The sequence below is a fragment of the Oncorhynchus kisutch genome, linkage group LG22 (genome assembly GCF_002021735.2).
Source record: "Oncorhynchus kisutch isolate 150728-3 linkage group LG22, Okis_V2, whole genome shotgun sequence".
NCBI classification, from domain to species: domain Eukaryota; kingdom Metazoa; phylum Chordata; class Actinopteri; order Salmoniformes; family Salmonidae; genus Oncorhynchus; species Oncorhynchus kisutch.
This window is the reverse complement of record NC_034195.2, coordinates 28,990,780-29,015,865: the sequence shown is the minus strand read 5'-3', so window position 1 is coordinate 29,015,865 and position 25,086 is coordinate 28,990,780. Positions and strand designations below refer to the sequence as shown.

At 43.1% G+C, this 25,086-nt stretch overlaps 1 protein-coding gene across 3 annotated transcripts in view; it reads right to left on the bottom strand.

Moving 5' to 3' along the window:
- Positions 1-6,561: 6,561 nt before the first annotated feature.
- Positions 6,562-25,086, bottom strand: part of LOC109867473 (semaphorin-4B) — an 86,483-nt gene continuing 67,958 nt past the window's right edge. For all 3 annotated transcript variants that reach the window (XM_031801627.1, XM_020456650.2, XM_031801626.1), the window contains 7 exons: positions 17,212-17,393; positions 14,512-14,662; positions 13,718-13,928; positions 13,493-13,608; positions 12,973-13,130; positions 12,538-12,629; positions 6,562-12,260 (listed from right to left, as the gene is read on the bottom strand). In XM_031801627.1, the coding sequence (XP_031657487.1) occupies positions 11,485-12,260; positions 12,538-12,629; positions 12,973-13,130; positions 13,493-13,608; positions 13,718-13,928; positions 14,512-14,662; positions 17,212-17,393 (1,686 nt within the window). In that variant the 3' untranslated portion in view covers positions 6,562-11,484. The remainder of the gene's footprint in view (positions 12,261-12,537; positions 12,630-12,972; positions 13,131-13,492; positions 13,609-13,717; positions 13,929-14,511; positions 14,663-17,211; positions 17,394-25,086) is intronic.

Genomic DNA, 25,086 nt, shown 5'->3' with positions numbered 1-25,086 from the left:
TATGGATATTTACAAAGAGATGTCCATTCAAAAAAGGTCAAACAGAACGATAGATAGTTTGCCGTCTTTCCAGCTTCAGTTTGAAGTGATTGTGTTAGCTGTGTTGTTGGCTAGCACCTCTGAACAACAGTGTCCTGACGAGAGAGCACATTTTCTATGCCAGGCGAAATCGCGCACCATTAGCTCAGTGTTATGGATGTATCCAAATAAATATCAAAAGAAAACCGCTTAAACAAATGTAAATGCAGCTACTTTGCTGTTATTCTGGCTTTTTGACGTGACTGTAAGATAGCCTCAGTTGGCTAGCTAGCAAAATAAGGTATAACGTTGCCAGCCAGTGTGGCAATTGAACATTTAGAATGAACGACTGGGTCGCGTCCATAAATACAGAACAAAGAGACTGAGGACTGGTTTGCATTTCTGGCGGCATGTATCCTAGTGTTTAGAGCATTGGGCCAGAAACCCCGAGCTGACAAGGTAAAAATCTGTTGTTCTGCCCTTGAACAAGGCAGTTAACCCATTGTTCCTAGGCTGTCACTGTAAATAAGAATTTGTTCTTAACTGACTTGCCGAGTTAAATAAAGGTGAACCAAAATAAAACTGATCGACCAGCCAGCTTGGGGAGCAACCCTAGATTTGTGTCGGGACTATATCTTGTGGAAGAATGAAATAGTATGCATAAATTCATCAAACTAACGTTTTTTTAATGAAAGTATGTCAAATATTATTTGAATATGCTGATACAAGTGATAATGCCCTCGAAGCTGGTGTTTGGAGGATATATTGGCATGGTTTGCCGGCCCAATAGATCGGTATACAGTGTGTGCAAATGAAGTAAGGAGGTAAGGCAATAAATAGGCCAATAGTGGCGAAGTAATTACAATTTACACTGGAGTGATAGATGTGCAGATAGAAATGCTGGTGTGCAAAAGAGCAGAAAAACATAAACAAATATGGGGATGAGGTAGGTAGTTGGTTGAATTGGTTATTTACAGATGGGCTGTGTATAGCTGCAGCGATCGGTAAGCTTCTCTGACAGCTGACCCTTAAAGTTAGTGAGGGAGATATAAGTCTTTAAGTTTTTGCAATTCGTTCCAGTCATTGGCAGCAGAGAATTGGAAGGAAAGGCAGCCAAAGGAGGTGTTGGCTTTCGGGATGACCATTGAAATGTGCAGAGCTGTTGGCCGGGGTTGGGGTAGCCAGGTGGAAAGCGTGGCCAGCCGTAGAGAAATGCTTATTGAAACTCTCAATTATCATGAATTTATCAGTTGTGAGTGTTTCCTAATCTCAGTGCAGTGGGCAGCTGGGAGGAGGTACTCTTATTCTCCATGGGCTTTACAGGGGCTATTTGAAGCTAGTGCAGTATGCCACAGGGTGTTTTTGTGCTGGTCAAGGGCAGTCAAGTCTGGAGTGAACCAAGGGCTATATCTGTTCTTAATTCTTATTTAAGATGGTGAGGAAAGCACTTTTAAAGAACAACCAGGCATCCTCTACTGACGGGATGAGGACAATATCCTTCGAGGATACCCGGGCCAGGTCGATTAGAAAGGCCTGCTCACAGAAGTGTTTTAGGGAGTGTTTGGCAGTGATGAGGGGTGGTCATTTGACCTCGGACCCATAACGGATGCAGGCAATGAGGCAGTGATCACTAAGATCCTGGTTGAAGACAGCAGAGGTGTATTCAGGGGGCAAGTTGGTCAGGTTGATATATATGAGGGTGCCCATGTTTACAGATTTGGGGTTGTACCTGGTAGGTTCCTTGAAAATTTGTCTGAGATTGAGAGCATATAGCTTAGATTGTAGGATGGCTGGGGTGTCACGCATATCCCAATTTAGATCACCTAGCAGTACGAACTCTGACGATAGATGGGGGGCAATCAATTCACATATGGTGTCCAGGGCACAGCTGGGAGCTGAGGGGGGTCTATAACAAGCGGTAACGGTGAGGGACTTATTTCTGGAGAGATGGATTTTTAAAAGCAGAAGCTCGAACTGTTAGGGCATAGACCTGGATATTATGACAGAACTCTGCAGGCTATCTCTACAGTAGATTGTAATTCCGCCCCCTTTAGCAGTTCTGTCTTGACGGAAAATGTTGTAATTGGGGATGGAAATTTCAGAATTTTTGGTGGCCTTCCTAAGCCAGGATTCAGACATGGCTAGGACATCAGGGTTGGCGGAGTATGCTAAAGCAGTGAATAAAGCAAACTTAGGGAGGAGGCTTCTGATGTTAACATGCATGAACCCAAGGCTTTTACGGTTGAAGAAGTTAGCAAATGAGAGCGCCTGGGGTCACACAGGGCCTAGGTTAACCTCTACATCACCAGAGGAATCGAGGAGGAGGATGAGGGTACGGCTAAAGGCTATAAGAACTGGTCATCTCGTGCTTTGGGAACAGAGAATCAAAGGAGCAGATTTCTGGGCAGGGTAGGATAGATTCAGGGCATAGCGTACAGACAAGGGTATTGTGGAGTGCGAGTACAGTGGGGATAAACTTAGGCATTGAGTGACGATGAGAGAGGTTGCATCTCTGGAGGCGCCAGTTAAGTTAGGTGCGGTCTCACATGTGTGGGGGGTGGGAGAGGGGGGCTATCTGAGGCATGTTGAGCAGGACTAGGGGCTCCGCAGTATAATAAAAGAATGAGAGCTGCCCTAAACAACAGTATACAAGGCATATTGTCATTAGAGAGAGGCATACAGCAATCACATGTGTTGGTTGGGAGAGCTAAGACAACAACAGGTGAGACAACAACAATGGGTAAATGGCGATGAATGGGCAGAGAGGGTCATTTAGCTACACGCAGGGCCTGAGTTTGAGGCTGGGGCCGACAGATAAACAAAATTAAGTTCCTTAACACGGTACAGTCCAGCAGGCATCAGCTGTGTAGCCGAGTGATCATAGGGTCCAATGAGCACCAATAGATGAAAAAAGGAGCTGTTCGGTAGTCGATTAATACGGTAGACGAGCGCCATCCACATGATGATCAATGGTTGACTGCCATTTGACAAATAAAAATATCCATAATAATCTCATCATGTAGACTAGCCTACCCTCACTGTATCTGCGAGCTGTTGGCTACAGCACACTTTCCGAGACCAGAGTAGGCACATTTTCTAGTTCAGCAACAGTTTTTGTGACAAAACCATTGTTAGAGTTGAAAATGCAATGGAAACACATTGAACTTTAGAATATCCATCATTAAAATGTAGATTTCTTGGGTCTCCTGAGTTGCACAGCTGTTTAAGGCACTGCATCTTAGTGCTAGAGGCGTCACTATAGACCCTGGTTCGATTCCAGGCTGTATCACATTTGGCTGTGATTGGGAGTCCCATTGGGCGGCGCACAATTGGCCTTGGGTCGTTAGGGTTTGGCCGGGGTCGGCCGTCATTGTAAATAATATTTTTTTCTTAACTGACCTAGTTAAATAAATAAAAAAATATATAAATAAAAAATAAATATATATAAAGAAACATCTCTTTTTCAGGACCCTGTCTTTCAAAGATAATTTGTAAAAATCCAAATAACTTCACAGATCTTCATTGTAAAGGGTTTAAACACTGTTTCCCATGCTTCTTCAATGAACCATAAACAGTTAATGAACATGCACCTGTGGAACGGTCGTTAAGACAGCTTACAGACGGTAAGCAATAAGAGGCCTTTCTACTGACTGAAAAACACCAAAGGAAAGATGCCCAGGATCCCTGCTCATCTGCGTGAACGTGCCTTAGGCATACTGCAAGGAGGCAATAAGGACTGCAAATGTTTCCAGGGCAATAAATTGCAATGTCCGTACTGTGAGACGCCTAAGACAGCGCTACAGGGAGACAGGATGGACAGCTGATCATTCTCGCAGTGGCAGACCAAGTGTAACAACACCTGCACAGGATCGGTAAATCCGAACATCACACCTGTGGGACAGGTACAGGATGGCAACAACAACTGCCCGACCAGGAACGCACAATCCCTCCATCAGTGCTCAGACTGTCCGCAATAGGCTGAGAGGGGCTGAGGGCTTGTAGGCCTGTTGTAAGGCAGGTCCTCACCAGACATCACCAGCAACAACGTTGCCTATGGGCACAAACCCACAGTCGCTGGACCAAACAGGACCAGCAAAAAGTGCTCTTCACTGACGAGTCGCGGTTTTGTCTCACCAGGGGTGATGGTCGGATTCGCGTTTATCGTCGAAGGAACGAGCGTTACACCGAGGCCTGTACTCTGGAGTGGGATCTATTTGGAGGTGGAGGGTCCGTCATGGTCTGGGGCGGTGTGTTACAGTATCATCAGACTGAGCTTGTTGTCATTACAGGCAATCTCAACGCTGTGCGTTACAGGGAAGACATCCTCCTCCCTCATGTGGTACCCTTCCTGCAGGTGCAGGCTCATGACCCTCCAGCATGACAATGCAACCAGCCATACTGCTTGTTCTGTGTGTGATTTCCTGCAAGACAGGAATGTCAGTGTTCTGCCATGGCCAGCGAAGAGCCCGGATCTCAATCCCATTGAGCACGTCTGGGACCTGTTGTATCGGAGGGTGAGGACATTCCCCCCCAGAAATGTCCGGGAACTCGCAGGTGCCTTGGTGGAAGAGTGGGGTAACATTTCACAGCAAGAACTGGCAAGTCTGGTACAGTCACTGAGGAGGAGATGCACTGCAGTACTTAATGCAGCTGATGGCCACACCAGATGTTGACTGTTACTTTTGATTTTGATCCCACCTTTGTTCAGGGACACATTATTAAATTTCTGTTCGTCACATGTCTGTGGAACTTGTTCAGTTTATGTCTCAGATGTTGAATCTTGTTATGTTCATACAAATATCTACACATGTTAAGTTTGCTGAAAATAAACGCAGTTGACAGTGAGAGGACGTTTCTTTTTTTTGCTTTGTTTATTTGGTACATGAAAACTTAAGCGAAAAAGTACATTTTATGTGCACTGTCATCACTCACATTTTTTTTTTTAAATTTTAAATCCACAAGTCCACAAGTCTTTTTGGTGGAAACACACCGCTGGTGGGAAAATGCACAACTTTTCTTTATGCGGATTTGAGAATAGTCTCCAATAGTATGGAAACCTAGCTTATTTACATTAAAGTAGACGCTTTATCTATTGTCCTTTCAGGTGTGGACTGCACTCTTTATCAAGAATACATGCCTGCCTGCCATTGTTGCACTGTGTGCAGACGGTAATTAACTCCACCAGACCATGTGATATCCCTAGCCATACCACAGTTCCATACCTTCACTATTGTGACAGAAACACCTCTACTAAAAAAGACATCTAAATTATTAGCTTATTTGTTTTACATGACAATGCAAGAATTAGGCTCACATACAGTCTGAACATGTTCCTTGCTGTTCTTCACAGACGTTTTTATAAGAGTCTGGTGGAATGCATCAGCAAACATTGTTCTCCACCTTAACTTGACTAATGTGCTGACAGAGGACACAGTCACTAACCACGTTTCCATCCACAGTTTTTATGTGAGTAAAGTCATACCATATATAAGAAATCAACCTACCATACACCTTTAAAGGAACTTAAATCTTTTGTCTTGCCCATTCACCCTCTGAACGGCACACATACGCAATCCATGTCTCAATTATCTCAAGGCTTAAAAATCATTTAACACGTCTCTTCCCCTTCAGCTACACTGATGGAAGTGGATTTAACATCAATAAGAGATCATAGATTTCACCTGGACTGTCTGTCATGTAAAGAGCAGGTGTTCCTAATGTTTTGTACACTACGAGATTGGAATAATACTGTGAAATTGTGAAAATGATGACAATGCTCTAACGGTGTATGAAAAGACCGCCTGAAATGTCAGCCTGTTTAAGGGGGGGGGGGGAGTTTTGTCCTGCCAGAGATGCATCCAGTTCGCTTAAACGTTTGCTACGTTGCAAAACGGTTTGTACTTAATGACACGTTTTCCCAAAAGGTTCTTGTGTGTTATTTTACAGGCTTTGAGGTACATTTGCTCCCGTCTGGTGTTTGTGGCGCGGTATGGCCTGAAGCAATAAGTTATGTATTTAAAGGGCAGTGGCCATGCTGACAGCGTTCCCCAACCTACAAACTAACCCCTCCCCATTTTTTAAACTGGTCATTCAGTACAGCACCGTTTCCATTCAATTGAATGTTCCAGAACGTAAACACATACTGAATGCAGCCCTGATGACATCACCAGGCAGTAAATTATTTAATAGACCAATTAGAAAGAGTTCCAAAACTCTCTGCCAATAACAGCTAGTTTTACGTTTTCCCCTCCCTACTCAGACCACTCACAGACAGTCCTACATAGCTGAATTCTTGCATGAGAAATTGCTCTTTGATAAGAAGCTATTTTTGATTATTTTTGGCAATTTTAATTGAAAACAATGACAGTAAGGTACTTCATTGTTACTCAGAAATGATTTGATATTGAGAGATAAAAACAAACTGCAATGGACCTTTAAGACCAATGTGACAAACACCATTTGTGTCCTAGATTCTTATTCTTTCTATATTGAGGTTATTCTATTTGGTATTATAACTTGAGTTCATGAACCATATAGGAAACATAATGTAACCATTTATCTTTATTTGAAAAATTAAAATAAGGTGCTTTTATGTACAGAACAACAAAAACAACTGAAACAGTAGTGATGTATAATACAAAAAATACAGTTCACAACAGCTTTTTACATTGGCAGCTCAATTTACAAAACACTTTTACATACAAACTTACAAGACATGTTGACACGAGTCAGAGAAACCTGGTGCACTGTCACAAATAGAAGGCTTGACTGAAGTGGTTCTTCAAGTGACAAGAGGTGCCTTACTGCAACTCAGTAGAAGCTAATAACGACAGTCTCAAAAACCTTATGCAAGTATATATCAATTTGGAAAGGTGAGCAAACGAAAGAGATTTAAATGCTGCATGTCTGAACCTATTATGCTAGATATTCAGGTTGATTTGGTTTTGTATTTTGCTAATGTATTATTGTTTAGATTTTAGATAACAACCACTTTACTCAACAGATCCAAGCTGCCATTTCTAAACTGTATGTATACACACCTTTCAAAAGTTTGGGGTCAAATAGAAATGTCCTGTTTTTGAAAGAAAAGCAAAAAAAATTGTCCCTTAAAATAACATCAAATTGATCCGAAATACAGTGAAGACATTCTTAATGTTGTAAATGGCTATTGTAGCTGGAAACGACCGATAAAAAAAAAAAAAAATGGAATATATACATAGGCGTACAGCGGCCCATTATCAGAAACCATCACTTCTGTGTTCCAATGGCACGTAGCCTTCATTTCTCAGAACAAGAATAGACTGACGAGTTTCAGAAGAAAGGTCTTTGTTTCTGGCCATTTTGAGCCTGTAATCGAACCCACAAATGTTGATGCTCTAGATACTCAACTAGTCTACAGAAGGAAAGTTTCATTGCTTCTTTAAACAGTTTTCAGCTGTGCTAACATAATTGCAAAAGGGTTTTCTAATGATCAATTAACATTTTCAAATTATAAAGTTGGATTAGCTAACACATATCGTGCCATTGGAACACAGGAGTGATGGCTGCTGATAATGGGCCTCTGTACGCCTATGTAGATAGGCATTTACAACCTTAACAATGTCTACACTGTATTTCTTATCAATTTGATGTTATTTTAATGGACATTTTCTTAAACTTTTCTTTCACAAACAAGAACATTTCTAAGTGACCCCAAACTTTTGAATGGTGGTGAATATATTTTTTTATTTTACCATTATTTAACTAGGCAAGTCAGTTAAGAATAAATTCTTATTTACCATGACGGCCTAACCCAGCAAAACACGGACGACACTGGCCAATTGTGAGCCGCCCTATGGGACTCCCAATCACAGCCGGATGTGATACAGCCTGGAATCGAACCAGGGACTGTAGTGACGCCTCTTGCACTGAGATGCAGTGACTTAGACCACTGCGCCACTCAGGAGCATTTAAAGACAGCGTTGATTAGTTTTAATGTATAGTCAAAAACAATGGTTTGCAATAGTGTCAACCCAGAAATACGAAGTGATTGAGGTTGAAGCCATTCTAAAATAATTCTTTGTACAGATACTGATCATAATTTAAAGGCAGTCACTCAGTGTTTTAATAGTATTGCTGGGTATGCCCAGTACAGTTCTACAGTCTATTCTGTCGTACCTATCATGCAGGTGATGCTGCTGCTACCTGGTTGTCCATGTGAATGAGTAATGTCACAAGGTCATGAGTACACATTTTAGAACCCCAAGACGCACAACTCTTGATTCCTGAATTTAGCTTGAAGGCATGAAAAAAATCCATTGAATATGTAATACATCATTCTCAACAAAAAACCCCATCTGTGTTCCAAACTAAGGCTTTCCAACATCCTGTGCAAAAACAACGCATTTTGAGTCAAGATTTTTGCTGGTTCTGCACTTTGACCGCAATGATACAACTTTCACTAGTCCACTCAACTACAATACAAATGTACATTATATACACTCAGCCACCACAGCAGTCCATTAGCAGTATGCTTTTTTCACAGCTACTTTGTCAAAAATTGTAAGGCCCTTGTACAAATGTCAAACTTAAATAAGACAACATTGTTTTACTTACAATTATTCCAAAACAATTTCTATCACTACATTCCACAACGCAATGTTGCAAGAGTTTACCATAATTTTGCACTGACATAGCTACATCTTTGGAATATGAAATCTATATTCTTAAATTGTGCCTTTAGAATTATTGTATCTTTCCAATCTTGAACAGCTGAAAACATATCTCTGTTATTAGGTAATGCCTCAATGAAAGCCCTTGCTTTTGGATTATTATTTAGGCAGGTTCCATCCTTTCACAAAATCTGTTCATTTTATTTTCAAAAGACATTCCTCCATTGACTGGTCCATAACTGCTGTGAAAGCCTTGGCTCCATATTAGTAAAACCCAGTTTACAGTCATTAGTGTCATTAAACCAGAGGTGATGTTGGTAACTATGGCAGCTTTCATATACACTGAATGGCTACGTTATGAATGGTTTGATGCATACTGTTTGATACATGCTGAATCGGTCAGGCCCATTAAACATAAAACATTGATTTGACATGACAGTTGTGTTGGAAAGGATGAAAACAGAATACACATTTTAAAAAGGTTATTTTTGGCACAACATAAATGAACACAGAGCATGGTTTCCTCTGGGTGTGTGAGTCACATTCATCAACACCAAGAACTCCATACTCCACTGGCTGACTCTGTTGTGTTGCCACACTCTTCATGTGGTTCTTTAACCTCTGCTGTCTACTAGCCTCTGAATCACAGGGCCAGGAAAGAGTTATCTAAGTAAAGTGGTGAACAGGTTTTTACACAAGTCTTAGCCAACATTAACTTGGTGTCTGAAGTGACTGAATTTGGATCGAAGGAATCAGTTTCTGACTGACAAACTGAACTAGTCAGCATTTTATACCGGGATCTCAGCCTAGCTACAGCAACTCCAGGCCTAGTGATAAGCTCTCTCTCATCCCATTCCGCTATGCCACAGAAAGGGCTCAATCTTTTGCATACTAAATTATATGTGGGTATAATGTGGGTATAATCAAGATTGTGTGGACACCTACGCGCCTGCACAGTCTCAAGATGAGATTCTCTTTTGGTGTGACCTTGCACCCCACTTCACATTGTGTGCTTTGCATAATCTGTTGGCTCCATAATGAATCATATGTTAATACCTGGTCTCGGGTCTTCCCCAATGTCAGGGGTACGCTTCAACCCTGTGAATGTCAATCGTACACATAACTTACATGCTGACCAAACCGGACATACGAACGTTGATTTTGTTCACCCACACCAGAAGCGATCAGGACACGCAGGTTGAAATATCAAAACAAACTCTGAACCAATTATATTACATTTGGGGACAGGTCAAAAAGCATGAAACATTTGTGTCAATTTAACTAGCTAGCTTGCTGTTGCTAGCTAATTTGTCCTGGGATATAAACATTAGTTTGTTATTTTAGATGAAATGCACAATGTCCTCTACTCCAACAATTAATCCACAGATAAAACGGTAAACTGAATTCCTTTCTCGTCATCTCTCCTCCTTTCTCAGGCTTCTTCTTCTTATTTTGGATTTAATATGGCGGTTGGCAACCAACTTTACAGTGCATTACTACAACCTACCGGAGTGTAGACCTAAGTTAATCTTTCAATCACCCACGTGGGTATATGCTCCTAAAAACCTATGAGGAAATGGCATGTGGGCATATGCTTCTAAAAACCAATGAGGAGATGGCACGTGGGTATATGCTTCTAAAAACCAACGAGGAGATGGGAGAGGCTGGACTTGCAGCGCGTTGAGGTGTCACAAATAGAACCAATTTCTATTTTACCGCCTGGCCAAGCAGACGCTCGCTGATACCAGCGAGCAGTGTGGGTGCAATGATTGAATAACATATGTGTAAATTTATTTTGCAACGCTCGCACACGCGACGTGTCCGGTCTGGTCAGCATGTTAGGCACCATATCCTCCAATACCTTTGGATGTACAAACCCCATCTGTACTACTCTCCATTTGGGGGGATAGTGTTGCTTTCTCTCTTTACTCCTTCACAAGACATGTTAGTCATTCAAGTCTTGACTTAATCTCTAAGCTCCTGATGGAGCAGGGCAGAGAACCTCGACAACAACACCTCTCCAGTATTATGTTATTCTGTTGCGTGCTCTTTTTCCACACCTCATGCCAGGTGGTCCCTACCTCTTTCATTCCTTCCTCATTGGTTCCTTTCCATGTCTCTCTGGGATGGTCAGCCCTCTCTTGACCAGTGGATTCCATTCTAATGTCTGCCTGGTTATGCTGCACTAAGGTCATCCACAGTTTAAACTGCTTTGAATTAATAGCTGATAGACTGCTGTTATAACTAAGTCATCAGTGAAAGGCCTATTGATCTACTTACTATAGTGTTTGAATTAGAGGTTGTTTGTTATTCTACTATCATTCTCAGTGTAGGGCTAAGCGCACACTAATTGTGGATGTAGATGGGAGCGTTATGGGTCAGCTCTAGAGTATCGCTCTACTTTCAATGCAATGCCAACAGAACATTTGGACGGACTGAGTGGCAATGCATAAAAACAACATGACTGAATCATATAAAAACTGTTACAGAAGGACAAAATCAGCTGTATGTGTCCTATGTCCACCATAACCATCATTCCACAGCTTCAATAGTCTGAAGGCAATCTGTATCAGCTTCCTCTTAGTTGTGCTTCAGGTGCACTAGAGAAAGAGGAGTGACAACAAGGAAATGAGAACTGACCACAGGGACAAAATGAAAAAGACAAAAGTGCAAAAGCAGTGTAATGAAATGTCCCTCTTCAGTGTTCCTTCCTTCTATGTTTTTATTTGATTGTAAGTCCCCCTTTTCTTATGGCTAATAGTTAATCACTCCACATTAGGGTTTTATCTCCTGCTCAAGTTGATCAAAGCTGTCCTCACACAATGGAATCTTTGATCTCTGAGCCCAGTCTCACACGAGGCCGCGGGCAGATGGGCGAGATCTCTACAGTGCTTTCCTTCAAGTTCAGAGGCCTCTTTTCTGACTCGGAGAAGCTCTTGCTGTTGTCTGGTGATGAGCACTCATGTGGCGGTGTGTTGCAGATGTAGTTGTCATTGAGGGTCTGGTAACCCTTGTGGTCTGACACAGAGGCTGGCACTGTGCTGTTGCCATTCAGAGGCAAGTTCTCAGCCGGATTCCCCACTAGCCTGGGTTTCTTCTGCTGCATGTTGGGGCACTCGCCTTCCTTCAGCATGGACTTCATGCGGTCGTGGTTCCTGTAGACCGCAAATAGGGAGAAGACTACCAGGGAGAAGCCCAGCAGGGCACACACTATGATGAGCTCGTTCCAGTAGGTCTTGGTGTTGATCTGTGGGGAGCGGGTCTCTCCAGGTAGGATGATTGGCTCCTCCTGTGGGACCAGAGGGGTGCGTGAGCGGCCAATGAGGGTGGTGCTCTCCTGCCTGGCCTCTCCCCTAACACAGTAGTTGGCCAGGAGTTGCCTGAAGCCCTCCTCCACTGACCAGCACTCATAGGTCTCCTGTCTGTCAGCCTGGGCCACCACCACTAGACCTCCCTCAGGACTGGGGTACAGGAAGTGACCTGCACCCTCACTGTACTCCCACTTCCTCTCTGCCAGGTTGGAGCGCAGCTTACAGGGCAGCACTTTGAACATGTTGGCTGGGATCATTATCACCTGGCATGAAGACATCCCTGCGGACAACAAGAGAAATGGCTTTTTTATTTTTCATTTGTGAAAGCAAGTCCATCTCAGGTAGATTAAACAAACTGTAATATTATATCAGTATGGTAGCTGAATAGGACTGCGATGAGAATGAACACATTAAATAAGCTTGGAATTGATAATCATGGTAGGGAACATTGGAATAAAATGTTCTTCGAAATGTAAATACAGCAGTTCCATAGTAGAGCACAGTGGTACAGAGATGATTTAATCCAGCAGGAACTGATGGAATGGTACAGTACTTACGTGTGGGTGGGGGTTTAGCAAAGCGAGGGCTGGGCTGTGTCTTGTTGCAGATAACAGATGTGTCTGCCTCATCCACGTCCTGCTGCCAGTGGCTGAGAACACAGACACAATGGTATATCAGACAAATGGGTGTCTCAGAACCACTCAGAACCTCTAACTGACAATCTACACATAGCAGGTCTTTACAGACTACAGCATGTACTGTAAGCAGACAGCATTGAGCATTATCCTGTATTGTCACTTTTTCTTTGGTGTGCTCTAATGTCCCGAAAAGTTATCAGTCATTATGAGGGCTTAGCATCTAACTAGTTTATACCATTATCTGGCATCATGCTAATACAAGGCTAGTATCTCTTTGATGAGCAACACCTACATGTCCATGAGTGGACCATAGAAATGTAATGTATGGAGGCAGGTGGTCTGGGGGAAACATACTTTTCTAGTCCACCCAGCCTGACATTCAGACACTGCCGCCCTTCCCAGGCACAGTAAGGGTCTCTGGACAGGACACACTCTCCACAGCTCTGGTAGTTGGAGCAGTTAGCCACCGGGACCTCCACCAGGCCAGAGTAGGAGGACACAAACAGCAGGCCCTGTAGAGGAGAGACCACCAGACAGTCAGTCAGGGGCCAGGGAGGAATAGGTATCTGGGTCACATATTAGCAGACATTTACCTCTCTCTAAAACAATGTCAACACTGTACCCTTGACGAACCCAATGCTGGAGGACCAAACCGAGTAACAATACAGAGTAACACAGGACCTATTTTTTTTCAATTCCCCTGAGAGAAAGTTGCATACAATTATCTCAATGAACGTGGGCTGAGCTACCCTTTAGGTTCCGGCTCTCTTCACGGCTTATGAGACCCCTAAACTGCCAGTGCTGACATTTAGTGAGCTCATCATTACTCCCACTATGCTCCAGAAATAAACTGATTTCTTTCTCAGTACTGTACCTTTTCAGAGTCCAGTTCAATGTGCTGTACAGGCTGGGGGTCTGTGAAAAGCATAATCTCTTCAATGATGTGCATCTTGTTGTTGACATTGATGGCTTTGTGGAGTCTTCCATCATCTGCCAGAGACATATGATAGAGCAGTGGATGGTTAGTGTCTGCTATAGCTCTGCCTCTCATACAGAAGAGGAAAAGTTCTGTCGGCTGAGGCGGTTTACAGTACAGTACCTGTTCCAATGAAGAGCACATTGTAGTGTTTGTTGATGGCCTGGACCCGGTGGACAGCTATCTGGGTGTAGCGGACGCTGCGTTTCAGCAGGAGGGGCTGGCTGCGGATCACACTGTCCATCAGGAAGTGGTCCTTGACGAAGTTTAGTACCTTGTCAGGCATATGCAGAGAGGAGGAGATGCCCTGGTCCCGGGCTGCATTAGTGATGCACTGTGGAGAGAACACAGGGAGTCTCATAAGCACACACCGGGCAACAATACACACTACACAAGCTTACTACTACCCCCTGCCTATCCTCATAAATATGTGTTTGTATCCCTCAGTTGATGATTTGATTTGATGTGTCCGTGATAAGTCTGCCAGGAAATTAAAGCAGCCGTAGCAGTGGCAGCTTTGATAACATCAGGCCTTCTGGGAAGAAGGCTGCTAGTGACAGCAGAGAGACAGATAGCTGGTTAATCACTGATGTTAAGTCCAGATTGCTGTTGTGTCTGAGAGGCAGGCTAGAACACATCCAATCTGCAAACACCTGGTTGGCTTAGTATAGCCTACTACAGGTTACTTAAACCAGTGGTTCCCAACCAGGGGTACTTGGACATACTTGGCCTATCCACAGGGGATACTTGAGAAGACTCATGAGACCATAGGCCTACTGGTAAAATACACATGAGAGGGTAATTCAGGGGTACTCCAGGCAGAGCAAAATTCAGTTGGTGGTACAGTAACCGAAAAAGGTTGGGAACCACTGACTTATACTATGTAAGCTGCCCAGCAGAGGGCAGTAGTAACTCACCGCTCCAGGCCGTGGATCAAGGATAGGGTGGTTGTAGGTGTACCACTGCTGGGTCTCCCGGTTGACCTCACGGTAACGGCCGCTGAAGGCCCTCTCCACCTGGTCCATGGTGAAGGCACACACTGCTGAGCTGCCAGAGGCCCCTTTATACCTGGGAAAACACCACACAACAGTGAGGCTACAGCATGTTCCTCTTTCCTAAAATCATCCTATTCTTTACTCTGACAGTAGTGCTGAACTAATACAGTGCCTTGCAAAAGTATTCATCCCCCTTGGCCTTTTTCCTATTTTGTTGCATTACAACTTGTAATTAAATTGACTACATATACACCTGTTCTGAAAGGCACTAGAGTCTGCAACACCACTAAGCAAGGGTCACCAACAAGTAAGCGGCACCAAGGAGCTCTCCAAACAGGTCAGGGACAAAGTTGTGGAGAAGTATAGATCAGGGTTGGGTTCTAAAAAAATATCCTAAACTTTTAACATCCCACGGAGCACCATTAAATCCATTATAAAAAAATGGAACGAATATGGCACGACAACAAACCTGCTAAGAGAGGGCTGCCCACCAAAACTCATGGACCAGGCAAGGAGGGCATTAATCAGCGAGGTAACAAAGAGACCAAAGATAACCCTGAAGGAGCTGCAAAGCTCCACAGCGGAGATTGGAGTATCTGTCCATAGGACCACTTTAAGCCGTACACTCCACAGAGCTGGGCTTTATGGACGAGTGTCCAGAAAAAAAGCCATTGCTTAAAGACAAAAATAAGCAAACACATTTGGTGTTCACCAAAAGGCATGTGGGAGACTCCCCAAACATATGGAAGAAAGTACTCTGGTCAGATGAGACTAAAATGTAGCTTTTTGGCCATCAAGAAAAACACTATGTCTGCTGCAAACCCAACACCTCTCATCACCCAGAGAACATCATCCACACAGTGAAGCATGATGGTGGCAGCATCATGCTGTGGGGACGTTTTTCATGATGGCGCTAAATACAGGGAAATTCTTGAGAGAAACCTGTTTGTCTTCCAGAGATTTGAGACTGTTCACTCTGAAACGTTTCAGACAGATAACTTGAAGTATGAGCGAACTACATGATATTTAGTGTGAAGTCACCCAGGTACATTTGGGCAAATCGTGAAGGAGACATTTGCATTCATATTAAAGAACATCATCAAATCTGTATACTTGGACTTTGATTTAGCTTTTCCTGTAATAGTAACCATATTAAGTTCAAATATTTGCGAAAAAACAACCAGTTTTCATAACTTCATAACTCTTATATTTTTTGTCCAAAAGGAAAACGCATGCTGTAGCACAAGGTTAGTAGCTACATTTTATGACAGATACAGGGTTTTCGGATACTCCCGGAAAGCCCAGCTCATTGGCTATCTAGCTAGCTTTGTCTGACCCTGAATGGTGCTTATTTGACAAAGTTAGAGTCGATTAAGTGATGACTGCCCGCATCATCGGCGTGCCATGAAGGCGTCGCTCTCTGACCAAATTTGGTGACTTATAGGATATACTACACCCCTAATGATATAGTGAAGTCTGGTTACGTTCTAGAGTCTCTGAGGAATACATACGGATGTGATTTGACTGGTTGAAACAACGTTTAGGGTTAGATTTTCACAGATTCCTTTCTTTGCAAATTGAACAAGTGGAAATAAAAAAAATCGATCATGCATGCTATATGGACCTTTTTAGGATATGAAAAAAGAATTTTATCTAACAAAATGTTATCTCTGGGACCCTTTGGATGATAAATCAGAGCAAGATTTCAGAACTTAAGTACACATTTCACCTTCAGAGGTGAATTTATCAAACCTATAGCAGTGAAAAAAAGTTTTTTGTTGTTAGGAGCTCTCCTCAAACAATAGCATGTTTTTTTTTCAGTAATAGCTGCTGTAAATTGGACAGTGAAGTTCTATTAACAAGAATTTAAGCTTTCAGCCGATATAAGGCACTTATATGTTCCGATATTTGTTGTTTCTCTAAAATCTGTGATCGTGACACAAGGCACTGCATGATTTACAACAGTCCCGTTCACTATCCCTAAGATTATTTATTTTTAATTCCAGGTTGTAAGGCAAAAAAATGCCAAGTTGGGTGAATACTTTCGCAAGCCACTGTATGCAGTACTTGATCAATAACGTCTCAAATACACCATAGACGAACAGAAGGAATGGAAATGTGGCTGTTTGGCCATGACTGGGTCAATAATAATGTGCTATAAACTGACAGTGAGCTGTTGTTGTATGGAGAAATGTTTAATATTATTATTTTATTTATTTATCTGTTATTTTACCAGGTAAGTTGACTGAGAACACGTTCTCATTTGCAGCAACGACCTGGGGAATAGTTACAGGGGAGGGGGATGAATGAGCCAATTGTAAACTGGGGATTATTAGGTGACCGTGATGGTTTGAGGGCCAGATTGGTAATTTAGCCAGGACACCAGGGTTAACACCCCTACTCTTACAGTAAGTGCCATGGGATCTTTAATGACCTCAGAGAGTCAGGACACCCGTTTAACGTCCGATCCGAAAGACGGAACCCTACACAGGGCAGTGTCCCCAATCACTGCCCTGGGGTAGTGGAGAAGAGTGAATTATCAACTCAGACACTGAAGCTTTCATTATCCAAATCAATGGGCTTATACACTCTTGCATTCTCTATAAGTGATAATGTCCTCACCACTGTGAAGTAAAGACCCCGTAGAACACAGTGTTCTTCCAGTCTTCTGGGCTGGGTGTCAACACAAACATGTCCTGGATGATGTTGAAGGGGAAGCCATCATCAGGCAGTGAACACAGGAGCTGGGCTTTAAGGAAGGTGGTCCATTTCTTCTGCAGCACCCTCTCTCCTCCTTTGTCACCCTGTAATACAAGCAGAGCTCTGTTACATGGACCCGCAGTCATAGTAACCCAGTGTCCAGTAGAGGGCACATGTATGTGTAAACTGTAAAAGTAGTGGAAATGGTGAGAATGCATTATAATCCCTACTGCAATAAACATGCGTCTGAATGATATCATGGCAACCAATTTCCCAAAAATTATTCTACACCCTGTTGTTTACCCCGAAACTAAACAAACAATGTAAACAAACAAGGCACTGTTTGAATTTACTTAAATGAGAAACAATAATCCTATAGTGAAACCACCAGACTGAGTACAACAGATCGTGGACATAATACACATCCGCCCAGGGTCAATAGAATTCTAGGTCAAGAAAACAATATAAGACATCACAACTGGATGAGAGGAGAACACTGGGGGCACTGGGGAAGCCAAATGCTTTTCAATGAGAGAGAGAAGAAAGGACACTGCTCACACACAATGACTCTCCACTGACACTACAATTCTCCGAACCTGTGCCTGTGACACTACCCTGCCTGGTGGGTGGGGTCATCTATGGGAGCATGATACCGGGTTGGCTTGTGATGCAAATATAGCAGCACAACTTTTCCTTTAAGAAATGTAATGCCTATACTTTTCACAGATAGTTGGCTGTACAGGAATTGTGTGGGGACATGCAATTGAAAAAAAAATACATATAATTTGTCTGTTTACATACACTTGAGTCTGTGGCTCGGATTGCAGCAATTATTCAAATTCTTGTCTGGGACATAGATCTAAGGAGATTGAAAAGGCTGAGGGAGCAACGGTAAGTCATCTTCACAGAGCACTGTTCAGAGGACTAAAAAGAAACATAAAGAAGTCTACATAACCCAGAGCCCTTTAACATGTGCCTTCGTCCAAGTCCCCGTCAGCCCAACATTAATTAGAGGAAATGACATCGCTGAATGGGAAAGGGAAATGACACGTGACTAAATGCTGAGTTTCTGAAGCAATTACTTGCTGTAGTAACCCAGCCAGATAATGAGCTACATACAGTATATTCCCTGCTCTGCTCACCCTGGTCTACCTAGTTATTATTTTATACTAGAGAGAGTGTATACCTAAAGTCTCCTCCTGAATATTGGACAGAAAGCACTCAATTTATTAACCCCTTACATAAACCTCCCTTTCCAACACAGATGAACAATTTTAAGAGTTTCAACAGTACCAAAGCTTTTTGTGTTTTTCTGTTTTCCACAAAGCTATACAGGGGAGCAAAAAAGTATTTAGTCAGCCACCAATTGTGCAAGTTCTCCCACTTAAAAAGATGAGGCCTGTAATTTTCATCATAGGTACACTTCAACTATGACAGACAAAACGAGAAAAAAAATCCAGAAAATCACATTGAACGATTTTTAATGAATTTATTTGCAAATTATGGTGGAAAATAAGTATTTGGTCACCTACAAACAAGCAAGATTTCTGGCTCTCAAGACCTGTAACTTCTTTTTTAAACAACAACAAATAAATAAATGTAAAATGTAATGATATCATAAAATCACCAGGATAAAGAAGTCAGGCTGTTGAACCTTCATTACAGTCTGGCTTAGGAAGGCTTGTGAAGGCCTGAAATTTCCATCCCCAATTACAACATTTTCCATCAAGATAGAACTGCTAAAAGGGGGGTGGAGTTGCAATCTACTGTAGAGATAGCCTGCAGAGTTTTGTCCTATTATCCAGGTCTATGCCCAAAGAGTTCGAGCTACTACTTTTAAAAATCCATCTCTCCAGAAACAAGTCTCTCACTGTTGCCGCTTTTTATAAACCCCCATCAGCTCCCAGCTCTGCCCTGGACACCATATGTGAATTGATTGTCCCCATCTATCGTCAGAGTTCGTACTGTTAGGTGACCTAAACTGGGTGGGATATGCTTAACACCCCGGCCGTCCTACAATCTAAGCTAGATGCCCTCAATCTCACACAAATCATCAAGGACCCTACCAGGTACAACCCCAAATCCATAAACATGGGCACCCTCATAGATATCATCCGGACCAACTTGCCCTCCAAATACACCTCTGCTGTTTTCAACCAGGATCTCAGCAATCACTGCCTCATTGCCTGCGTCCGTTATGGGTCCGCGGTCAAACGACCACCCCTCATCACGCTCTCCCTAAAACACTTCTGTGAGCAGGCCTTTCTAATCGACCTGGCCCGGGTATCCTGGCAGGATATTGTCCTCATCCCGTCAGTAGATGATGCCTGGTTGTTCTTCAAAAGTGCCTTACTCACCATCTTAAATAAGCATGCCCCTTTCAAAAAATGTAGAACTAAGAACAGATATAGCCCTTGGTTCACTCCAGACTTGACTGCCCTTGACCAACACAAAAACATCCTGTGGCGCACTGCACTAGCTTCGAATAGTCCCCACGATATGCAACTTTTCAGGGAAGTCAGGAACCAATATACACCGTCAGTTAGGAAAGCAAAGGCTAGCTTTTTCAAACAGAAATTTGCATCCTGCAGCACTAATTCCAAAAAGTTTTGGGACACTTTTATTTTTATTTATCCGTTATTTGAGAATATGTTCTCAATGGCAGCAACGACCTGGGGAATAGTTACAGGGGAGAGGAGGGGGATGAATGAGCCAATTGTAAACTGGGGATTATTAGGTGACCGTGATGGTTTGAGGGCCAGATTGGGAATTTAGCCAGGATACCGGGGTTATGATAAGTGCCATGGGATCTTTAATGACCTCAGAGAGTCAGGACACCCGTTTAACGTCCCATCCGAAAGACGGCACCCTACACAGGGTAGTGTCCCCAATCACTGCCATGGGGCATTGGGATATTTTTTAGACCAGAGGCAAGAGTGCCTCCCACTGGCCTGCCAAACCCACTTCCAGCAGCATCTGGTCTCCCATCCAGGAACTGACCAGGACCAACCCTGCTTAGCTTCAGAAGCAAGCCAGCAGTGGTATGCAGGGTGGTATGCTGCTGAAAAGTCCATGGAGAAAGAGAGCACCTCCTCTCAGCTACCCACTGCACTGAGGCTTGGAAACCCTGTCACCACCGATAAATCCACAATAATAAAAAATTTCAATAAGCATTTCTCTACGGCTGGCCACACTTTCCACCTGGCTACCCCAATCCCGGCTAACAGCTCCGCACCGATCGCAGCAACTGGCCCAAGCCCCGCCCCTCGCTTCTCCTTCACCAAAATCCAGACAGCTGATGTTCTGAAAGAGCTACAGAATCTGGACCCCTATAAATCAGCTGGGCTTGACAATCTGGACACTCTCTTCCTAAAATTATCCGCCGGCATTGTCTTAACCCCTATTACTAGTTTGTTCAACCTCTCTTTCGTATCGTCTGAGATTCCTAAAGATTGGAAAGTGGCCGTGGTCATCCCCCTCTTCAAAGGGGGAGACACTCTAGACCCAAACTGTTACAGACCTATATCCATCCTGCCCTGCCTTTCTAAAGTCTTCGAAAGCCAAGTGAACAAACAGATCACCGACCATCTCGAATCCCACCGTACCTTCTCCGCTATGCAATCCGGTTTCCGAGCTGGTCATGGGTGCACCTCAGCCACGCTCAAGGTCCTAAATGATATTATAGCCACCACCAATTAAAAACAGTACCGTGCAGTCGTCTTCATCGACCTGGCCAAAGTTTTCGACTCTGTCAATCACCGTATTCTTATCAGCAGACTCAACAGCCTTGGTTTCTCTAATGACTGCCTCGCCTGGTTCACTAACTACTTCTCAGATAGAGTTCAGTGTCAAATCGGAAGGCCTGTTGTCCGGACCTCTGGCAGTATCTATGGGGGTGCCACAGGGTTCAAATCTCGGGCCAACTCTTTTCTCTGTATATATCAATGATGTTGCTCTTGCTGCGGGTGATTCTTTGATCCACCTCTATGCAGACGACACTATTCTGTATACATCTAGCCCTTCTTTGGACACTGTGTTAACAATCCTAGAAATGAGCTTCGATGCCATACAACACTCCTTTCGTGGCCTCCAACTGCTCTTAAACGCTAGTAAAACTAAATGCATGCTCTTCAACCAGTAGCTGCCCGCACCCGCCCACCCACCTAGCATCACTACTCCGGACGGTTCTGACTTAGAATATGTGGACAACTATAAATACCTAGGTGTCTGGGTTAGACTGTAAACTCTCCTTCCAGACTCATATTAATCATCTCCAATTCAAAATTAAATCTAGAATTGGCTTCCTATTTCGCAAACAAAGCCTCCTTCACTCATGATGCTGAACATACCCTCGTAAAACTGACTATCATGCCGATCCTTGACTTCGGCGATGTCATTTACAAAATAGCCTCCAACACTCTACTCAGAAAATTGGATGCAGTCTATCACAGTGCAATCCGTTTTGTCACCAAAGCCCCATATACTACCCATCATTGCGACCTGTATGCTCTCGTTGGCTGGTCCTCGCTACATATTTGCTTCCAAACCCACTTGCTCAAGGTCATCTATAAGTCTATGCCAGGTAAAGCTCCACCTTATCTCAGCTCACTGGTCATCATAGCAACACCCACCCATAGCATGCGCTCCAGCAGGCATATTTCACTGATCATACCGAAAGCCAACACCTACTTTGGCCACCTTTCCTTCCAGTTCTCTGCTGCCAATGACTGGAACGAATTGCAAAAATCATTCACTTCAAGCATTGGCTGTCAGAGCAACTTACCGATCGCTGCAGCTGTACACAGCTCATCTGTAAATAGCCCATCCAACCTACTACCTACCTCATCCCCAAATTAGTTTTTCTGCTCTTTTGCACACCAGTATCTCTACTTGCACATCCTCATCTGCACATCTATCACTCCAGTGTTAATTGCTAAATTGTAATTACTTCGTCACTATGGCCTATTTACTGCCTTACCTCCTTACTTAATTTGCACACACTGAATACAGATTTTCTATTGTGTTATTGACTGTACGTTTGTTTATCCCATGTGTAACTTTGTGTTGTTGTTGTTTTTGTCGCACTGCTTTTCTTTATCTTGGCCAGGTCGCAGTTGTAAATGAGAACTTGGTCTCAACTGGCCTACCTGGTTAAATAAAGGTTAAATTACCTACCTGGATAAATAAAGGTTAAATTACCTACCTGGTTAAATAAAGGTTAAATTACCTACCTGGTTAAATAAAGGTTAAATCAAATAAATAGTAGGCCTAAGGGAGGGCTTGTGTTTTGAACATATGAAACGTAAAACAAGCCATTTTTACACGTCACTTACGAGGTTCAACAGTATTCACCAAGGTTCTCATCGCTGGTTTCATGATGGGCATGGACACGTAGCCTCCATCATGGAGGGGGTTTTACGCACGTCCAAAATGGGACCTGCATGGCTAAAATTGTGGGCCTGCCTACGATGCATACATAAAAAAGGGAACGTCAACTCACTGTTTTACTCCTCAAAAATGCTATATTTGAATAAAGCTTTAATGATTATGATTTCTCAGGAGCCAATCCGTTTATCGACAGTCTTGACTACTTTGCGATTGCATTGGGCAGGAAAATAAGCCAAAGCCCCATATAGACCACTGCAGCACTCGGGAGGCTCCATCTACAACATTTTTAATGCTTAACAATTGCCTTGCACTAAGTATGAAAATACTAAAATACTGCACAGGATTCTTAAAGAATTTCATTTAAATGTTAATTGTATTTTTTGATCACAGAAACAATGAGAAAATATGGAAAAATAAATCATGAAATGTTTATTATATAAAGTGACCAGTGTAATCATCTGCCAGAGAGTCGCCCCAATCGGCCTGAGCCCCAAGTAATACATGTGGGCCAGGTAACTCACACCAGAATCAGCCCGAGCTCAATCCCCGCATCCTAGCCATAAGTAATACTGCCTAAGGCGGCCCAGACTTGGGCCACATGACGTCGGCCGAGTCTGACTCTCAGCCAAATCCCCCGACTCTCAGCCGGAATCGGCCCAGATCCAAGGTGCTAGTTTGGTAGGCTACGTTTCGGCTGTCAAAATTCATGGCATAACCAACTGCATCACCGCTAAGACATTCTGTTAAAGGTCCCCAAAGCACACACATCCCTGGGTCGCTCGTCCTTTCAGTTCACTGCAGCTAGCGACTGGAACGAGCTGCAACAGACACTCAAACTGGACAATTTTATCTCAATATCTTCATTCAAAGACTCAAACATGGACACTCTTACTGACAGTTGTGGCTGCTTTGCGTGACGTGTTGTTGTCTCTACCTTATTGCCCTTTGTGCTGTTGTCTGTGCCCAATAATGTTTGTACCATGTTTTGTGCTGCAACCATGTTGTGTTGTTACCATGTTATTGTCATGTGGTGTTGCTACCATGCTGTGTTGTCTTCTGTTGCTGCCATGCTATGTTGTTGTCTTAGGTCTCTCTTTATGTAGTGTTGTGTTGTCTTTCTTGTCGTGATGTGTGTTTTGTCCTATATTTATGTTTTTTTTTATTTATTTTTTTATCCCAGCCCTCGTCCCCGCAGGAGGCCTTTTGCCTTTTGGTAGGCCGTCATTGTAAATAAGAACTTGCCTAGTCAAATAAAGGTTAAATAAAATAAATAAAATCATTTTTTGGTTGGTCTTAAATATCCCTTTCAGGGCTGCCTGAAATTAGCACTTTGGGACATGTTTTTAAGGACACACCTCAAATATTTGTACCCTGCCCATCTGAGCGCAAGCGAGCTGATAAAAGACAGGTAAATTGCCGAACCTGGCGTTAGGGCGGAAAAATGCCAGTGCGGCAGTTTTTACATGACAAAATTGCAAACTAATGTGCGTTTGAAACTAGCGTTGCATTAATGCCAGCTGAAAATAGAGCAGGAAACATGAAACATTTGGAAAATTCCTTCCTGGATCAGATGATGATGCATGAAACTATCACAACATAACTAATTAGCTGGACACCAAATACGCATCCAACAAGTATTATGCATAATTATTGAAGAACCACGTTAATGACGGTATCGATTTAGGTTTTCAGTATCAAGGTAAGGTGACTCTTTCTGTTAGAAGCATTCCATTTTCCAAGTCATACAATATTTTGTATTTGTGCGCTCATGAAAACAGTTTTCACCCCATAACATAAGGAGTTTATAGTTTATAGAAAGTCCCTGGTACACTTTCTACAGTTTCACCAACACATATTGCACGACCCAAACCTAAAGCTTTTAAAGGGGAACTCCCTAACATACACACTATAGTGGCTTGTATGAGGTGAGGATAAGAAAAACCAGGAGCTAAGATACTCTGTACTCGGAGTTCAAACCTACCCTGTGATTGACAGCTGACCTGCCCACCACCACCCCTGTGTTTTATTTCAGAGGAGAAGGAAGGGTGTGTCCTGCAGCCTCACTCTGACAGTGGCAGACTGACTGGTGTCCATCTGAATGTCACTCAGTGTCAAGACAAACACCTGCAGATAGACAGTTACTGTAGAGAAGCCTTTCAGCTTTCAGCCTGCAGAGCCTGGAATGGATAGGCACCTTGAGTCGTCAAAATTCTATTACTAGGAGCTGTCTCAGCCTGTCTACTACCTGTTTGAAAAATATAAACGAGTAAAACTATCCCTCCATTGGAAACTGCTACGTATGGAGCCTCTTAAAGTGCAAAAAAACATTCCTCTGTTTAAATGAGTTTAGTGCCCGTGTGGTGAAGGAGGGAATTACGTTTAAAAGGCACAGATGCAATTGAAAATGAC